Genomic DNA, 13,699 nt, shown 5'->3' with positions numbered 1-13,699 from the left:
CATTTATATAAAATATATATGCAGTGAGGAAAATAATGATTTGATCCCCTGCAGATTTTGTAAGTTTGCCCACTTACAAAGAAATGAAAGGTCTATCAGAACAGAATATCAACCAAAATCCAGAAAAAAACACAAGATACAAATGTTATAAATTGAGTTGCCGTTCAGTGAGTATAATAAGTATTTGATCCTCTACCAACCAACAATAATTCTGCCTCCTCCCACAGACTGGCTATGTGGTACACAGATTAGTCCTGTCAATCTAAGAAGGTTCTCCTAACGACAACTCGTTATGTATATACAAGAATCCTGTCCATAGAATTTCTTTCTTCCATTCAAACCTCACCACAATGGGCAAGACCAAAGAGCTGTCAAAGGACGTTGGGGGCAAGATTGTAGACCTGCACAAGGCTGGAATGGGCTACAAGAAGCTTGGTGAGAAGGAAACAACTGTTGGAGCGACTATTCGCAAATTGAAGGAATACAAAATAACCATCTATCTCCCTCGGTCTGGAGCTCCATGCAAGATCCTGACACGCGCGGCACCTCAGGCAGTCGCCGGCCAGCTAAATTAGGACCCCACCTGGAGCTCCTCCCACCGGACCAGCGCTGACTCGCCGCTGCTCTCACGCACCGAAGGTAAGTGAAAAAAAAAAACATAGCGCAAACATCGGGGAATTTTGACAAGTACTTGTCAAAATGCCCTGTATTTACAGGGGGTCGGGGAGGGGGGCACAAAAATGCACCTTGCCTGTGTAGGCACGAATCCTAGCACCGGCCCTGAAAAAGGGCTACAGTCATCAAGAAGTGAGAACAAGTCTAGTACCTTTTAAAGTTACAATGACTAGTTTAGAGAATATGATCATACAAAGCTTCCGATGGTTCATGGTTCAGGAGAACATGTTGTTTTAATCTTATAGATGTCAAAGCTGGAACTTGAAGAAGCAGGACACAAAGGAACTGGAAGCATGTCTTATGAATACCACATACAGCAAAGAGACAAAATAAGTCAGGCCTGGGCTTTTGCTTAAGACCCAGAAAACAACCATGAAATAAAATCAGATTTGGAAAACAGGAGACATCTCATTTCCTTGGAAAATGCATTATGTTGGTAAAGACCGAAGAAGAAAATGTAGAAGGCGGCAACAAGATGCACTGGTACAATCACATCTTTAAATGAACCACTCAACTACGATAGTCAATCTATATGGTCCAAATTGGAGGTCATTAATGATCACAGAGTGAAGTTTAGTGATCAGTAAAAAGGAATTAAGATTTTGGTACTACAGGTGAAACTCGAATAATTAGAATATCGTGCAAAGTTCATTTATTTCACTAATACAACTTAAAGTTGAAACTAATATATGAGATAGACTCATTACATGCAAAGCAAGATAATTCAAGCCGTGATTTGTCATAATTGTGATGATTATGGCTTACAGCTCATGAAAACCCCAAGAACCCCAAATCCACAACCTCAAAAAAGTAGATTATTACATGCAATCAATAAAACAAGGATTGTACATAGAACAATATCGGACCTCTGAAAAGTACAAGCATGCATATGTACTCAGTACTTGGTTTGGGCCCCTTTTGCAGCACTTACTGCAATTACTTTTGCACGATATTCTAATTATTCGAGTTTCACCTGTACATAACAAATACCATGAACATTTAAAACAGCAGCTGCCTTTCATTATTTTTGCGTCACATGCACACTTAACTGCCGGCGGCCATTTTGGGGATGGATGCTGGCAGAGAGGAGGGAACATTCATCTGGCAGGATAAGGTATTCCGCCGGGTCTTCTCCTCTCGTCTGCAGCTGTCGGGCTCTCAGTCCATGACCGAGTGCCCAACTTTTCAGGGGGTGACACCAAAATCACTGTCATTGGTGTGTCACCCGGTGCGGGCCGCACCCGTCAACTGACGCCACTGGTTAATACTTCTGCCTTACAGCACCAGGGTCCTCGGTTCAAAACATGGCCAGGACACTATTTGCATGTTCTTCATGTGCCAGCGTGGCTTTCCTCCTACACACCGAAGACATGCATGGCAGGCTAACTGGCCCCCGTCTAAACTGGCCCTAGTATGTTTGCGTGTGCATGTAATATAGGGACTTTAGATTGTAAGCTCCTTAAGGGCAGGGACTTATATGAACGTTTACAAACGTATGTAAATTGTTGACGCTATATAACTACCTGCAGTAAATAAATAAATCTTTGTCCTCCGTATATAAATACTGTCAACTAAATTTTTCAGCAGCAGATCAGTTGTGTATATCTGATGATTCTTTTGCAGCTACTAGGCATCAGTTAGTATGTTATGTACTCACCATGTGCTAGTTCTGTGATATTCTCTGTAGCATCCTCATCAGAATCCCTGTTAGCCATTACCTTGAACCTGTCGCTTTTGTTCTGAAGGGCATGTGGAAGTTTTAACGCTCGTTCTCTCTCTGCAACCAAATCCAGGTCTTGCTGAGCGAGATGTGCCCTCAGTTGTCTGATCTCAAACTGAAAAACAGGAAAGATGGTAAATATGGGTTCACACAATCATTTTATAAAGTTCTCCTAATATAAAACAGGTTAAACAGCAGGAATTTGTATCATTTCTAATTTTCTGTGGAATACAGAGCAACCTACTGTCTTAGACTCAGAGAGGTAGCATCAATACATGGACAGGCTTTAGGGGGAGATTTTCTCTAGTGAGGTAGTAATGCAATATACAATGGTGAAGAAGATTTGGTCATAGCAGAATATACAATGGTGAAGATTTGGTCATGGCAGAATATACAATGGTGAAGAAGATTTGGTCATGGCAGAATAGAAAATGGTGAAGATTTGGTCATAGCAGAATATACAATGGTGAAGAAGATTTGGTCATGGCAGAATATACAATGGTGAAGAAGATTTGGTCATGGCAGAATATACAATGGTGAAGAAGATTTGGTCATGGCAGAATATACAATGGTGAAGAAGATTTGGTTATGGCAGAATGAGATTTTGTGCTGAAAGATTGAAGTTCTGGATTTGGTTGGAAAAAATACAATTACTGCCATCTAGTGTTCGAAAAGCAAAGTGATGGCATTTGCATTTCAGTGTCATTTGACACACACACACACACACACACACACACACGCCTAAACATAAAATTGTTTCAATTTCTGTGCATCCCAGTGTTTGTTTTAGCAATGTTTCTTCTGCCAGATGCTTTAACATGAAGATCCTGAGCATGACAGTGTCAGAACTTTAGCTTCATGGAACACAGTACCAGCCAACAACTCATGTATTCATGTTCTGCCCCCTGCCAACATATGTCACTGCCAGCCTACCTAAACATTTCTATACTTTTTATTTTTTTAAATATTAATATTTTATTAATAATCAAAATAAAACAGTACAGACAAAGCAATGAGGATAGAAAGAACACTCCCAGGCACAGAATACAATGGTGAAACTCAACAACAGCATGGAAGTATAAACCAAAATAACAACCACATAAGCAACGTGTGATCATGGCACAAAGATTGTAAAGGGTGAGCCCCCTGCAGCTGATCAACCCCATCAAACTACAATGATAAAGGTCCAAGAGGGCGCCGGCGCACCACAGACTCCGTAACATGGTCTAGTCTACGGTTACACTGGCTGTGCCACTATGAAACTAACTCCTCAAGCGTTCAAGAGCAAATGAGGAGAAATATAAAGAATAGAAGAAAGTGAGAAAGGTAAAAAAATGAAAAAGGAAACGAGAGAGAGGAAGATGGAGAAAAAGAAAGCAAGAGGAGCAAAAAAACCCTCAAGAAGTCCCAAGGGTACCCCCACTACTGAACTTAGTGGGGCTAGGGAGAACCCAGGACCCCACTACATAGAGAGTTGCCCAAAGCGTGGACTATCCAGAAATAGGATCAAGGCAGACCATAATATAAAAGAATTGCTACAACTGAGCCGTCAACTCCTCCATGCGCATACATTGATTAAGCTCTGCAACCCATTCCTGCACTGAAGGTATAGATTGTGATTTCCAATGTCGCAGTATTACTGCTTTGGCTGCGATGGTAAAATAGTGTAGGAGGCCCTTCTTAACCTAGGAGAGGGGACCTGGGATCAAGGATACAATAGTAAGGCAGAGTGCGAGACAGATCTAAGGACATCACTGCATGGTAAGTATCAAACACAATGTTCCAAAAGGGCACAAGGCCTGGGTAATCCAACCAGATAAGGGTCACCATCCCCACAGCCCCAGCAAACATCAAAGCAGCTAGGAAAAATCCTATGGATGGTGTAGGGACATCTATACCATCAAGATAATATATTGACATCTCTCCTGCAGTGTACTAGCAATTGATAACCAGATAATAAATAAATCAGAGAAATGTCACCCAAGCTCCCTCTCCCAAGCAGACATGTACCAGGGATACACTGGGTAAAACATGGAGAGCAACAGTTTGTAAAGAATGGAGATGGAGTAAGTAGGTGCCTTTGCAAGTGCATATAAAAGTCCTGGAGCTGAAAGTACATTAGCCAGCTACCTGAAGGGGGGTCCATCATTTTCAACCAAGGACAGCAAGGGCTTCATGCCAGCAGAGGTCAATGCATGCTTTATAGGAGAAAGTTTGGAGGAAGTCCAAACAAACAGTATATGTTGGGACAGGCCCGGGGGGAAGCTCAGGTTCCACAGAACTGGAGTCGAAGGCCCAGTATACACAGAAATATTGCAGGACTGAAGGGCATCACATGCTCTAAGCAAGGCCAGCACGCAAAATGGAAAACGTTCATGAGGCGGTCGGCAGGGGGCACAACCCAAGGCAAGGAGGTCAAGGATATAGGGGAAAAGGCCGCCTCCAGAATGATCCATCACTTATGAGCAGCATTATGAATTGTGTAAAAATTTCTCGTAAGCGGAGACACCAAGTAGTAAAGTTCCTCATGGGGAAGCCCAACTCCGCCCAACTATAGAGCGGATCAGAGCATCGTAACAAAGTCGTGTGGAAACACCCTTCCAAATATAGCAAAGTAAACTGTTCTGCAATGTGCAAAAAGACACCTTGGGCACTGGGATGGGAACTGTCTGAAAAATGTACAATAGACACGATAACATATCCATTTTATACAGTGCCATCCTACCTTACAAGGAGGGGGACTTGGAACACCACTCTTTAAAGTGATAAAAAGGTCTCATTTTTTTCGTACCCCCTCTTAAATGATGCCTCTTCATCCGATCATCATCTTCTTCTTTACAGTAATTTTCAGGAGTCCCTCCAGCGCTGGTGCCGGTCCCTGATCCAGCGCTGACTGCTGTGTCTTCTGTGTCCCGCGGTGTCTGTGCGGCTGCACGCTGCTAGGCTGCGTACATAGACTTACCCTGTATCTCTCTTCTCTTCTCCCACCCGAAGATCTTTACTGCGCATGCGCCCGCCCCATGATCCTTTGCTGTCGCCCGAGACTCTTCAGAACTTCGAACCGCAGTGCGCGGACGGAGACACAGGTAAGTTTTAACCTTTTTTAATGTTTTTGCATCTATCTACTGCTTACTAGCAGTAGATACATGCAAAAAATTCCACAGGGTTTAATTATCCTTTAAGTTTTAGGTCTCATTCACACGAGAAAAAGCTGGCACATACAGCTCCGTGCACGGCCACATTGGGCAGCTCCCGGGAGGGACTGCGTATGATTACTACGCAGCCCATGTCCTTCTCTATAGGAGTATGCGGCCGTACGTCGCCCAACGCCCACCCCAAATGCAGGTCCGTACGGGTGCCCTGGCTCGGATGCATAGGATCCATCCTGTTAACGTACGAGTACAGACACCCGCAGGGTAGGTGAGCGTAGGGCATGGTATGGCCGCGTACTCCCATAGAGAAGGACAGGAGCTGCATACTAATCACACGCAAGAGCTGCCCGATACGGCCGTGCACGCAGCATGGAGCTGTACGTGCCGTCTTTTTCTCGTGTGAATGAGGCCTTAGAGAGGAAAGGGAAAGCATTGGTTTATAATTAAGGTCAAAAAGCAGTTCTAGATAGGTCAGCAAATAAATTCCCAAGTATTTCAGGACCTCGCAATGCCAGCAAAAAGGAAAAAGAAACCTAATAATAATGCATAAAAAAACTTCTACTGTACTAGAGAGCTTGGGTTGTGTTATTCGGTGCAGTTGACAGATTTTGTAAAATATTACTAACAAGATAAATATTTAATGCAGCAGTAAAACATTATAAAGATAAAAGGAAAGATATATAGAAATATAATAAGGGGGTAAAACAAAACAGGACAAAAAGCAAGCTGGACAAATTAGTAAGTTTTCATTTATTTTTAGAAAGAAAAGTGATTAGCAAGATTATACTGAGTAAAAGAGAAAAATAGCGAGGTCGTGCAAAAGATTGGAAAAAAAGTGATGTATGAATTCCCAGTACTGACAGAGAAAATAAAATAAGGCATGAAAAAAAACTTTATTTCACCTCTCCCAGCCAAGCTATTATGGGGATCTCCGTTGGCCTGCAAGGCCATGGCCTTTGTGGTTGGTATGCCAAGGTTGGGCTCTCTGCATTTATATAATGACTCCTTGGAAAACAGAGACATAATTATTGACAAACTAAGTGATTGCAAAACTAGCCAGGCAGTAACTTGTGAAGCAAGCCAAGGCATGGTGTGCCTTACATCAAAACAAAAACATCTGCACAAAGGACAGCCATAGTGGCTGCAAAGAAAAGGAAAGGACGTCTTCACTGTCTACCTGCTGTATTGTGTAGGACCAGACTGCCTTCTTCAGGTATGTAAAGAAGAATTTTGGTGTAGTGTGAACCCCCCCCACGCCGCCTTGTTTCCTGGACTCCGCAGGAAACAGGTGTTGGTGAGAAGCAGGGAAGTAGACCAGCGAACATTTGTTTGACGATCTCCTCCCTGCTGAAGGGGGCTGGAAGTGATGCTGATTGCATCATTTCCCGTCCCTAAACTGACATTCCCTGGCTGCAGATGTCGGGGTGATCTGCGCCCCATTAGCTTATTTAGAGTGGAAAGGTGACACTAGGGTCTAAAAGACCCCAAATTTCACCATAAAGTGCACATGTCACCACTAGTATTCTATCACATAGGGGGCTTGTGGGTCCCCTTATGTGATAGCAATGAAGTTTAAAAATAAAAGATTTTTTACATTTATTTAATTTTTAGAAGTTTCCCCCGCGAGCGTGTGCATATTAACATAATGATACCACGGGTCACCTGCACACCTTACAGCTTTGCAACCTTTTGGGACAATGGTGGCGCTCTTAGCAATATCACAGATGGCGCCGTGCGGAACTCCAAAGTGTAACAAAATAATCACCAGCACACACTTGATATAGCTGCGATCTGCTTCGTGTACTTTATTCAAACGTCACATTATGCCAAGTATGCTAACGTTTTGGGACCAGGCAGGGACCCTTCACCACTGTGCCGCTCTAATGAAGGGTCCTGAAACGTTAGCATACTTGGCATAATGTGATGTTTGAATAAAGTACATGAAGCAGATTGCAGCTATATCAAGTGTGTGCTGGTGATTTTCTGTTGCGCTGTGCATCTCATCCTAAAAACACGCATCTGGTGCGCCTACGTAGGGAAACGACAATCACGCTACACATGCCATGTATCACTGCGTGCGAGTGAGAGCAATATATCTAGGACAAGTATTCACGGATATCTCTAAACTGATGACCTGTGCAGGCTTTTAAAGCGTCGGCTATGGACAATTTGGGGTACCGTATTTTTCCGCCAACTTTTTAACCTGGGCATGTTGGGTAGCTATCTGCTCGTCATAACCTCTTCTTTTATATTTTACAAAACAATTGGGTATTATATTTTCTTTTTGTGCACCAAAGTTAACTTAAAGTGACATTAGAGGCACAATTTTACCCCCTCAATGCTGCTTTAAGGACTTACCTTATGTGATGCCTCTTGATGCGATCATCATCTTCCTTCCACTCGTTGTTAACAGTCCCCCGTGCTGCTCTCTGATCCAGCGTAGATCCCGATGTCTTTTTGCGTCCCACGCAGACTGTCAGGCGTGCACACTACTGGCTGCGTGCATTCACTTAGACCGTGTCTCTCCTCCTCTCCCCACCGGTGATTTCAACTGCGCATGCGCCAGCACACACTTCCTCCTCCACAGGCGTTCGGGAAGCAAGGGGCACAGACAAAGGCCAGTTTTTAGCTCTTTGCCAGCTTTTTTTGTCTTTTTTTTAAATGTTATTGCATATATCTACTGCTTGCTAGCAGTAGATATATGCAAGGAAAGATAAAAAAAAAAAAAAGACTTTAATGTCACTTTAAGTGTACTAAAATTTGGGGTTTGATAAAGAGCGCTAAGATCGTGCAAAGTAAAAAATTTGCAACTGCCGACATTTCATTCTACAGGGTCTTTGCTTTCAGAACATATAAAGTTTTGGGGGTTTGAAATAATTTTCAGACCTAAAATGTGGATTATAACATTTGTGCAAAAAAAAAAAAGCCTTGGCAGCGAAAGGGTTAAAGCTGAACTCCAGGTAAACAGCTAAATACACAAAATGAAATACAAATCGTTTGGCAGGTAAAACATCTCCCATATATGTATTTCTTTCAATTCAGCCCTTGTATTTACACGGCTCTGCCACGCAGGACAGCCTGCCTTGTAAAGAAGGAGACCTGATTTTCCTCTGCTGTAGCTATTGAAGAATTACAGGTCTTCCCCATCCCAGCCTGTGAAGGGAGAAGCAGCACACTGGTGAGTTTTGCTATCTTCTTCTGACAGCACAGTTAACTGTTATTGTGCTTCTTCTCCCTCTCCCAAGTCTGAACAGACTGCAAGAGTCTGATACCAAAGCAAAATGAGGTACTTTTATTGCTTGCATTAATGAAAAAATAATAATAGTGTACTCATCTATACATAGCTGCATTATTTGTGTATCATATCTGCCTGGAGTTCAGCTTCAAAGAAAATCTAGGATGTCACTTGCTGCACATCTTTCACTGTAAGAACCTGGAAACTGCCATTTCAAGAGTCTCAACTGACCGCTTGCTCTTGACACATCTGTGTTAGCCTGTCCAGCTGCTCCTCCTGGATGAGTTTGGCTTTCTCATACTGCTGCACCACAACCTCCATTTCTACTTTCACAGGTAAGATGAAAGCTGCAGAAAACAGGAAAAAGAACATGTGTACGTTTTACTAACTGGAGCATTTTTAAAAAGATCCAACTTTTTTACTGCTTGACACTTAAAGAAAAAACATAAAGTATTTGTGTCTAAAATAAGTAATAATAAAAAGGAAACACTAAAAATTGTAATGATGATTGCATGTATCCTTCATATGGGGACTTACCACATGTAATCCACTACTTATGGATAGTACAGCATAGCAGGTAAACCCGACTCACCATCAATAATTCTCTTTACTCTCCAAATCCTCAGAGAAATGAAGAGACTGATGGCATCCCACGGACTACTCGGTCCATTGGCCACAGTGGAAGCAACCATAGGAGCTAGAGAGAGAATAATGACAGCCCCGTCCAGTACCTGTCAGACACACAGAGGAACACAATAACAAAAGAGAGATGATATAGGAATACAAAGCATTGGATTATAACAGAATAACAGGCCTGTTTTTGGTGCATCAGGAAGTTTTTTAGTCAGAAAATTATGCCAAACAAATAAGGAACCTATGTTCTAAAACCCTTGCCAGGTAATCGGATATTTGTTCTGCTGAATGGATCAAAAAATACTTGATTAGGATTTGGGCAATCTCTAGTGATCCTGCCATAAAGTTCTTGCACAGTTATAGGGTGAAACCCAATTATTTCCCTGCATTGCCACCCTGCCATACATTATCTCAATGGAGACTGCAAACAAATGTGCTGATAAACCTTAGGGATGCACGGATACCGATAGTAGTATTTAGTAGATGATTTCCCCTGACTGGCAGAGCCCTGAGGGAACATGGAGCCGGCAACCCGACCAATCCAAAACCCGGACGACGGGTAATGACTCACCGCTCGGCTTCCGGATTGGCCGGCTCAATGCTGTTTACCCGCCTCAGTGTTGATTGGCCAGGTAGCTGGCTTCCTCCCGGCCAATCAGCATGGAACCAGCCAAACAGCATTGAGCCGATAATGATACGCCGCCCGGGTTCCTGATTGCCCGGGAAGCCGACTCCATGCTACCAGAAGTACTGGTGTGGGTACTCGGTATCCACGAGTACCGGAAGATAAATATAGTTACTCGTACTTGATACCGAAATCCCTAATAGACATTGAAAACATATGAACCATGCTTTTCACCATAAGGAACCCGCCCTGAGAAATTATGTGCAGCAGCATGTGCAAGGAAGTGGCTTTAGGACCTCAGGACTGCTCCTTCGCAAGATGGAGGAAAAAACTGCACAGAAACGGATGTCACAACAGTGACATATATGTCACTCAGGAGGGCATTTGTGCACGGATCCCCTCCTGATCAGAGCGCGTGAAAGGGACCTAAGTGTCATTCAGTTAGAGTTTATATGTACTTTACCAAGACAAAAGAAAAGCAGAAATACTCACCTCAACCTTGTTTTCAATATAATCCCATATGCCGAGGACTGTAATTCTGAGCACAGTCTGAATGAAAAATAAAAAAGGTATATGTTACTTTTTAATAGACCTTTTTTTTTGTAATGTTTACATCTTCATATTTTACAAGAAATCAAATAAGTACTGGTAAACATGTGTACAATGGTATAGATAAACATTAGTACGCTATATACACACACACACACACACAATAGATCCTAGATTACAATTATCGATGCATAGTAGGAGTGAGAGCGTTGTTTAACATCCCAATAAATAGTATACAAATCCGAGATCAAATGATCATTTTACCAAACCCAAGTATGCAGGCGCTTGGGAGAGGGGGGGGCTTTCAAGAAAACATAGCTCTCATTGGAAACTTGGTAAAATATAAAAAATATTTTTAATTTAATTCTCAAAATATTGTTACAATATATTTATCATATACAATTGAGGCTGTGTCCATATATCATACAATACAGATTGTGTTGCAGTAATCTGGTAGTTGGTTGTAGATCTGTTGCAACATGATAGTTGCTCTTAGGTGCCTCAACATGTTTCGCCGCATTGGCAGCTCCTTCAAGAGGACTTCAATCCTAAAAAACTGCAACTTTAGTAGATCGAACAGCAGAATGAGCTGGACAACATTGGAGACCAAACAAGTCCCTGGGATGGGGTGGGGACCGCAGAGGTGCCATGAATGCATCGGGGAGGTCTGTCTTTTGGTTTAATTGCAATCTTGCATTTGGGGCAGTTTGGACTTGTTTTGTCCTTCTCCTCCCCCTTGATCTTCTGCCTCCCTCTGAGGTCCCCCCATCCCAGGGACTTGTTTGGTCTCCGATGTTCTTTGGCTCACTCTGCTGTTCGGTCTACTAAAGTTGCTGTTTTTTAGGATTGAAGTCCTCTTGGGTTTGGTAAAATGATCATTTGATCACGGATATGTACACAATAGATCTTACCGGTAAACTTCATTGACTGACATACTCATACAGTCCTTCTTCCTCATTTATTGTAAACCCCTGGTAGATAAGATGCCAGGGCAGTGTTCCTTGATTTATAACTCTATTCAATGATAGGCATGGTTGCTTCCAGCTGTACGCCCCAAATTATAATCAAATGTATTTGGGTACGCCAAGCATATAAAGGTTTGCTTATAATTAGGTAAAATACTTTATATTTAATTTTACAGGTTGCTTGCTGGTGTTGGAGCCGATTCTTACAAGGAAACGGCAAATACTTGAACATATTTTATTTTGCCATTTTACTAGTCTAGATTAACGTGACACTAAAGTCAGAAGTTAAATCTTAAAAATGCATTCAAGTACCTTAACTATTAACACTCACTCCTGTGATGGACTACAAGCTTAGTACAAGTTAGTCAACTAAACAAGAGATTGTAGTCTATCACTGGAGAGAACTTTAAATGGTGGCTACGTTACAACACACAGGCACCACAGAGATCAAAAGTAGCCACCCTCCAGAAGGAAGGACAGCGTCAGCACCAATTCACAGATGATTTGAGGATCTACAGCCGAGGGATACACAAATAAACAAAATTTTTTTTAATAGTTAAGGTACTTGAATGCAATTTTAAGCTTTGACTCCTGAATTTAGTGTCACTTTAACTCGACTCGAGTGCAGCTGCTGTAGGGACGTGCGGTCAGGGGAGGCAGAGCCTCACCTAGTATTATGGAGGAAAAAGCTATCCGCTTCAAGTCTGAAGCTGTTAATTACAGGCAGCGCTGCATCTGGTGTTTGACAGGTAGTTAGTGAGGGACCGGGAGGCTTCCTTCCTCCTTCACATTAGCTTGGGGACGGGTTGGGGGGTGGGGCATCGTCCCGCAGAGGGTGGGGTTTGGGGGGGCAGAGCAGGGGAATGCTTCACCCGGGATATGAGGTACCGCACGTCACTGAGCTGCTGCAACAAAAGTCTAGGAGGGGAATTTATCAAAACTGGAGCAGTTTTCCATGACAACCAATCAGCTTCTGTCTTCAGTTTGTTAAGTTAAGCTTTGAAAAATGAAAGTGAGGAGCCGATTGGTTGTCATGTACAGCTGCTCCTGATTCTGTCTGCTCCAGTTTTGATAAATTCCCCCATTAGTGTCTGCATTTCTGTTATCACAGTCACCATTCAGTGAAATCAATCCAGTGTTCTGTAATATGATTATTTTCACCAAACCAGTTAACCATAACACAATGTTGGCATTTCTTTCCTTCCATACTTCAAGTCTTCACCCAAGGCCCCTCGATGGCTAGAAGGAGCAGCCTAACAGCTGTATTGACACTACTAAACCTGCTGCTCGCCACCTGTTCAGGACCCAAGACATTCCAGATCAGATCCAGCACCACTGCCAATCAAAACCCTTCTAAAGACTTGTATCATAATGTGAACGTGCAGAAGAGATTCCTAACCAGATTAGATTGGTTTACTGAAGACAGGTCAATGAAACATGTCTGTCATTGGTTCTTTTGGATTACGTCTCTGTTTTACTTATGAACTAAACCCTGTGTATATTTTTGAGTGTCTCATAGTAAACAATGCCAAGAGGTAGTGTGACCTTTGTGCCATCTTCTTTTTCAAACCTTGAAGGGACCTATATGGAAGAAATGGCTGTCATCCAGTTTCATACAGATTGGGCATCAGTCATGCCTCTGGCTGAGCACAGATGGGTCTGTTGGGGAAAATGCCAATCAGAGTTGGAAAACCTGTCTCAACTGCGATTGTACCTTAAGAAAACGCTGACCTCTTTCCTTCCTGCACTTCCCCTCTCAAGTGATGTAAACTAGAAAGACCAGCAAAGCTAACCTTACAAGCAGTGCTGTCCCTAGCCTTTTTGAAGGCACGCAATCAGAGCAATGGGAATTGGGTAAAGGAGACAGTGCCGCCAGACAGAGTGACGCCACCCTCTGCATCTCCCCGCCTGGCTCTTAGCAACCCAGGAGGCTCCGGCTTGTTGCCAGGACATCAGCCAGAGTGTCCCAGGTTAGTAAGAGGTGGGCGGGGAGATGTGCATGGCCCGTACACACCTCACCACCCAACTCTTAGCAACCTGGGGCGCCCTGGCCAGAGAGGGGGCTGCAGGTGCGTGCACTGCATACATTGTGGAGTGTATGCAAACATGCTGCTCTGGCTGCCCCCCCCCCCCCGGTGCCCCAAA

The 13,699-nt window shown here is 43.1% G+C and overlaps 1 protein-coding gene and 1 long non-coding RNA gene across 2 annotated transcripts in view; one reads left to right on the top strand and one right to left on the bottom strand.

Annotated features, from left to right (window-relative positions):
• The window catches only part of TMEM266 (transmembrane protein 266), a 23,376-nt gene that overhangs the window by 4,609 nt on the left and 5,068 nt on the right, over nt 1–13,699 (bottom strand). The window contains exons 5-8 of the mRNA XM_018568092.1: nt 10,533–10,589; nt 9,375–9,513; nt 9,014–9,129; nt 2,333–2,510 (exon numbers count right to left, since the gene is read on the bottom strand). Of these exons, the coding sequence (XP_018423594.1) occupies nt 2,333–2,510; nt 9,014–9,129; nt 9,375–9,513; nt 10,533–10,589 (490 nt within the window). The remainder of the gene's footprint in view (nt 1–2,332; nt 2,511–9,013; nt 9,130–9,374; nt 9,514–10,532; nt 10,590–13,699) is intronic.
• The window catches only part of LOC108796597, a 22,951-nt gene continuing 15,597 nt past the window's right edge, over nt 6,346–13,699 (top strand). Inside the window, exon 1 of the long non-coding RNA XR_001941815.1 lies at nt 6,346–6,358. This is a non-coding gene — a long non-coding RNA (uncharacterized LOC108796597). The remainder of the gene's footprint in view (nt 6,359–13,699) is intronic.

This window comes from Nanorana parkeri, unplaced genomic scaffold, assembly GCF_000935625.1.
Source record: "Nanorana parkeri isolate BGI_ZX_2015 unplaced genomic scaffold, ASM93562v1 scaffold1136, whole genome shotgun sequence".
In the NCBI taxonomy this organism is placed as follows: domain Eukaryota; kingdom Metazoa; phylum Chordata; class Amphibia; order Anura; family Dicroglossidae; genus Nanorana; species Nanorana parkeri.
The sequence above is the reverse complement of the archived record's forward strand: the minus strand, read 5'-3'. Positions and strand labels throughout refer to the sequence as shown.